General features: G+C 42.7%; 1 protein-coding gene across 5 annotated transcripts in view; it reads right to left on the minus strand.

Annotated features, from left to right (window-relative positions):
* Positions 1–6048, minus strand: part of si:ch211-14a17.10 (putative leucine-rich repeat-containing protein DDB_G0290503) — a 27196-nt gene extending 21148 nt beyond the window's left edge. For all 5 annotated transcript variants that reach the window (XM_039004257.1, XM_039004258.1, XM_039004256.1 and 2 more), the window contains exons 1-7: positions 5912–6048; positions 5616–5746; positions 5203–5232; positions 4134–4158; positions 3787–3855; positions 2631–2720; positions 2462–2499 (exon numbers count right to left, since the gene is read on the minus strand). In XM_039004257.1, the coding sequence (XP_038860185.1) occupies positions 2462–2499; positions 2631–2720; positions 3787–3855; positions 4134–4158; positions 5203–5232; positions 5616–5746; positions 5912–5987 (459 nt within the window). In that variant the 5' untranslated portion in view covers positions 5988–6048. The remainder of the gene's footprint in view (positions 1–2461; positions 2500–2630; positions 2721–3786; positions 3856–4133; positions 4159–5202; positions 5233–5615; positions 5747–5911) is intronic.
* Between the last annotated feature and the right edge of the window lie 284 nt (positions 6049–6332).

Raw genomic sequence — 6332 nt, forward strand, 5'->3', positions numbered from 1 at the left:
CGTCAAGGTAAACGAAAACAAAGATGTTCAGCATGTCTCTCAGTACATCATTGACTAATGCCTGAAAGACCGCTGGAGCATTAGAGAGACCGAACGGCAGAACCCGGTATTCAAAATGCCCTAACGGAGTGTTAAACGCCGTTTTCCACTCGTCCCCCTCTCTGATGCGTACGAGATGGTAAGCGTTACGAAGGTCCAACTTAGTAAAGAACCTGGCTCCCTGCAGCATCTCGAAGGCTGACGACATAAGGGGAAGCGGATAACGATTCTTAACCGTTATGTCATTCAGCCCTCGATAATCCACACAGGGGCGCAGAGTACCGTCCTTCTTCTTAACAAAGAAAAACCCCGCTCCGGCGGGAGAGGAAGAAGGCACCACGGTACCGGCGTTGAGAGAAACAGACAGATAATCCTCGAGAGCCTTACGTTCGGGAGCCGACAGAGAGTAAAGTCTACCCCGAGGGGGAGTGGTCCCCGGAAGGAGATCAATACAACAATCATACGACCGGTGAGGAGGAAGGGAGCTGGCTCTGGACCGACTGAAGACCGTGCGCAGATCATGATATTCCTCCGGCACTCCTGTCAAGTCACCAGGTTCCTCCTGAGTAGAGGGGACAGAAGACACAGGAGGGATAGCAGACATTAAACACTTCACATGACAAGAAACGTTCCAGGATAGGATAGAATTACTAGACCAATTAATAGAAGGATTATGACATACTAGCCAGGGATGACCCAAAACAACAGGTGTAAAAGGTGAACGAAAAATCAAAAAGGAAATGGTCTCACTGTGGTTACCAGATACTGTGAGGGTTAAAGGTAGTGTCTCACATCTGATACTGGGGAGAAGACTACCATCTAAGGCGAACATGGGCGTGGGCTTCCCTAACTGTCTGAGAGGAATGTCATGTTTCCGAGCCCATGCTTCGTCCATAAAACAACCCTCAGCCCCAGAGTCTATCAAGGCACTGCAGGAAGCAGCCGAACCGGTCCAGCGTAGATGGACCGACAAGGTAGTACAGGATCTTGATGGAGAGACCTGAGTAGTAGCGCTCACCAGTAGCCCTCCGCTTACTGATGAGCTCTGGCCTTTTACTGGACATGACATGACAAAATGTCCAGCAGAACCGCAATAGAGACAAAGGCGGTTGGTGATTCTCCGTTCCCTCTCCTTAGTCGAGATGCGAATACCTCCCAGCTGCATGGGCTCAGTCTCTGAGCTGATGGGAGAAGATGGTTGAGATGCGGAGAGGGGAAACACCGTTAACGCGAGCTCTCTTCCACGAGCTCGGTGACGAAGATCTACCCGTCGTTCTATGCGGATGGCGAGTGCAATCAAAGAGTCCACGCTGGAAGGAACCTCCCGGGAGAGAATCTCATCCTTAACCTCAGCGTGAAGTCCCTCCAGAAAACGAGCGAGCAACGCCGGCTCGTTCCAGTCACTGGATGCAGCAAGAGTGCGAAACTCTATAGAGTAATCCGTTATGGATCGATCACCTTGACATAGGGAAGCCAGGACCCTGGAAGCCTCCTTCCCAAAAACTGAACGATCAAAAACCCGTATCATCTCCTCTTTAAAGCTCTGATAATCGTTAGTACACTCAGCCCTTGCCTCCCAGATAGCTGTGCCCCACTCCCGAGCCCGACCAGTAAGGAGTGATATGACGTAGGCGATCCGAGCTCTCTCTCGTGAGTATGTGTTGGGCTGGAGAGAAAACACAATATCACACTGGGTCAGAAAGGAGCGGCACTCAGTGGGTTGCCCAGAGTAACATGGTGGGTTATTAACCCTAGGTTCCGAAGACTCGGAAGACCAGGAAGTAACAGGTGGCACGAGACGAAGACTCTGAAACTGTCCTGAGAGGTTGGAAACCTGAGCGGCCAGGGTCTCAACGGCATGACGAGCAGCAGACAATTCCTGCTCGTGTCTGCCGAGCATTGCTCCCTGGATCTCGATGGCAGTGTTGCGAGAATCCGTAGTCGCTGGGTCCATACTGGTCGGATCTTTCTGTTATGCAGATGAATGAGGACCCAAAAGCGACTTAACAAAAACAGAGTCTTTATTCCAAACTTAAACAAAACGGTACTCCTGGATATATCTTAGATGACACCTGCTCACACGCAGCATCTGATGAAGGCAAAAACACGACAGGGCGGAACCAGGACACGGAACAGCAAACATCAAACAAAGATCCGACAAGGACAGAAGCGGAAAACAGAGGGAGAAATAGGAACTCTAATCAGAGGGCAAAATAGGGGACAGGTGTGAAAGATTAAATGAGGTAGTTAGGAGAATGAGGAACAGCTGGGAGCAGGAACGGAACGATAGAGAGAGAGCGAGAGAGGAAGAGAGGGAGGGGAAGAGAGAGGGAAAGAACCTACTAAGACCAGCAGAGGGAGACAAATGGAAGGGAAGCACAGGGACAAGACATGATAATCAAAAGACAAAACATGACAGTTCCAGTTGACTCATCTTATCCTCCAACTGAGCTTGCAGTTCTGTTAGATATATTATATTGTTTCAAGCATTAACAGTATTGTACCATAGTGGAGTTGTTCTATAAGAAGTTGTTTGACATATCCCCCTTACGACTAAAAGATAAGACTTGCAGTGGTGAGGTAACACTTACTGGCAATGTGATCTGATGTTTCCAGACCGCAGGTTGTAGACTTCACTCTCAACTGTCTCACTGTGAACTTCAGTCTAAACACTTCTTGTTCTAAAATGAATAATAAAGAGTTTTAGAGCCATTTAATTGGTCCCTACACTGGACATCGAATATTTGGTCTTAGATGCCCAAAATTAAATGAATGCTTATTGGTCGCATACAAAATTTTGCAGATGTTATCGCAGATGCAGCGAAATCATGGCTGGCTCTAGCCTTTTGGGGGACCTCGCGGGCAAAACATTTTAGTGGACCGCCCTTGACGGCAGAGATAAACAATATTTACGTTTTAAAGTTAATCTCCTGCAATTCTACACATTTTGCCATTAGGTGAAGAGAAAATGTTGCAGTTTTAAAGCAAGTTTTCTGCAGTTCTACAAATTTGGCCATGGGGTGGAGAGAAACATTTTTCAGTTTTGCAGCTAATTTCCTGCAATTCTACACATTTTGCTATGACATCTTTATGCCATGTTAATGATATCTGAGTGAAAGTGACTAACAAAATAAATGGGGGCACCCTGGAGGTCAGGACCTCTGGGCACGTGCCCTGCGTTGCCGGTCGGTATTCGGCCATGATCACTACAAGTTTAGATAGCTGGCTAGACTAACTTATCAATCTAAAAATTGTTAGCTGACATGGGTAATTGATGTCAGTGACATAACAAGGAAGTTGAGACCTCGACTGAGTTGCTAAAAGTATTAAAAATAATGTTTTTTAGGGTTGCTTATGTAGGTTATGCCTGGAGCCGGCCCTGAGCGAAATGCTTAAGTTTCTAGCTCCAACAACGCAGCAATATCAAGCAATAGAATAACAATATACAATTAAGACACATCAGAACGAGCAATGTCAGAGTCCGAAATAATAATATTAGAAACATTCTGAGCAAATAATGTAATATAATATAATAATATTATAATATTAATATTATATAATAATAATAAAATAATAATAATAATCATAATAATCATAATAATAATTATATAATAATATAATATTATAATATATAATAAATAATATAATACAAAAAAATACAAAATACTGCAAAGTTGGCTAGGAGCTAGAAAAAGGGCGACCGCGCTGTAGGTGACATGTAGGAACAGCAGCAATACAACAGCTCACCCAGTTGAATGGTGTGGCTGGTTTTCTCCTGCAATTGTCTGTTTGTGTCCACCAGTTGCTCTTTCAGACCTGTGAACACAGTTGTGTTAAAATAACATAGGTTCAATAGAATCATTTGTCACATCACATACAGGTCTCATCTATTCAGATTATATGATTACATGACAACACTCATTTTAGGTAGGCATATGCAACAATATAATCTATTATTACCACATTATGTATTTCAATCCCCCCCACCCCTCGCTGAATTGCTGTAAAATTGGTGAACAATGTGCAGCATCTTATGATACCAGTATAATAATAGATTTGACATGAAGAAGTGTTTGCAAAAGCAAGGTACTCACCCTCACAGCTGTTCACAACAGTGCACTGTAAAGAAAAATGTAAGTTGATCCCCAAAATTTTTGAATTAAGGCAACCAGCTGCCACACCATTTCTAGTTTGCTCAACTTTGAGGCAGGAAAGTTTTGCTAGCATACAGGTAACTGACAAAATAAAGGAAACACCAACATAAAGTGCCTTAATAGGGCGTTGGGCCAGCATGAACAAGAACAGCTTCGATGCACCGTGGCATAGATTCTACAAGTGTCTGTAACACTACTGGAGGGATGCGACACCATTCTCCCATGATAAATTCCTTCATTTGGTGTTTTGTTGATGGTGGTGGAAAATCCCATCTCAGGCGCCGCTCCAGAATCTCCCATAAGTGTTTAATTGGGTTGAGATCTGGTGACAGATGGCCATGGCATATGGTTTACATTGTTTTCATGCTCATCAAACCGTTCAGTGACCACTCATGTCATGCTCTGTGGATGGGGGCATTGTCATCCTATGGAGGCATAACCATGGTAGCCAAAATAATGGCCTGCCCTGTAGGGGAGGGCTGTATGTCTGCTAATGTATTAGCACAATGTGTTGTTTGTGTTGTTTAACTTCAATATGAAAATATATCATCAGCTGAACTATACAGTTTAAGTTGGATGAACTATAATATCGACTTTTGCTCAACTATGTAAACTATTTGTATATTGACACATGAATGTTGTAAAGTTGTTATTTTGTTTGAGTATATCAATGTTGTCCTTAGTCACCTCTGACTCCTTTCTAGTTCTTTTAAATATACCTTGACTAACTACAGACCATATAAACAGGTACAACAATCTCCCCAATGGGGAAAACAAATCCACTTGCTTTTTTGCTATATCTGTTGTAATAAATCCGATTATAAACTGGTCCCTGACAAGTAAATTGAAAAAAATTAAGTAAAATACAACTTCCCGAAAGGCAAATAAGAAGACATGTATTAATAAGAAGACTTGTATTTTAAGCCAACACAGTATATTAAGTAAAAACTTGTTGTGTAATCAACTTAGTTATTTGTGTTGCAAAAGCAAAGTTCATACAAGTTCTTACCTGACCAAGGTAGCCATTTGGTAGAGTGATCTGAAGGTAAGAAAAACAGAACATTACATCATTCTAACACCCAATTTCTAACCTAATCACATTGAACATTATTATCGGGCAAGTGGAAATCAGACAAACCTGTATGGACAAAACAACTGTCATATGCTACGAGAGAGGGACCAAGCTTGGTTTAAAAATGTGTGTATTTTGGAGTAAGAGACAGAATGTATAAGGCTCTTATGTTGTTCCCTCTCCTCGCCCCAACCTGGGCTTGAACCAGGGACCTTCTGAACACATTAACAACTGCCTTCCCACGTAGCATCGTTAACTATCGCTCCCACCCCAAAAAATTATATCACCGATTGAAATACTACTAGCATGCACCGTTAACTAGCTAGCCATTTCACACCTATTACACTTACATTGTGCTTCTGGAGGATTGCGTCTACATCCGTTACATGAGTTATTGGCCCCTGTAAGACCACAGGGGGATCTACATTCTTTATGTCTCTCTGGATGCGAGGTTGCAAAGCATGGCCACCTTCATGAGGGACTGACAAACAAAACACATTAGTGTTCAATGACTGTCCTTAACCATTTAAACGACACATAGAAATGTATATATTGTATTCTATTGCTATTATCCAGTAGTACAATATCTGTCTATGCTGTGAAAATAGCTTGAAGCAATACATTTTCAAACTCAGTTGTGTCTTACCATGTCTACTTAAAGAATCCTGAAGGAGACAGGGGAGAAGGAGGCAAATTAAAGTCGTCTGTATTCTTGCCATCATTCTCAGACAGACTTATGCTCGTCCCACAGTCGTCTAGCTTTTATAAAGCTGGCTGCTCCCAACGTTTGTTAAAGTTTCTCAATACTCTTCTAAAGTTCTCATCCAAGGGGGGAGGGGAAGAAGTATCCAAGATACTCTCCAACTAATTTAAACATTGTGTAATTTCGACCTATTTCCAAAGCAGGAAAACAGAGAACTTGACAACCAGCCTAGATTAGAGCAATATTAGAGCAAATAGTCTTATCAGAAAATAGTCTTGCTGACGGGAAACAGGAACAGGAATCCAAAGTTCATATAACTGATATGTTATATTAACCAACCAATGGGTTGTGTCCACACACTCAT

The sequence above is a fragment of the Salvelinus namaycush genome, chromosome 11 (assembly GCF_016432855.1).
Source record: "Salvelinus namaycush isolate Seneca chromosome 11, SaNama_1.0, whole genome shotgun sequence".
Taxonomy (NCBI): Eukaryota; Metazoa; Chordata; class Actinopteri; order Salmoniformes; family Salmonidae; genus Salvelinus; species Salvelinus namaycush.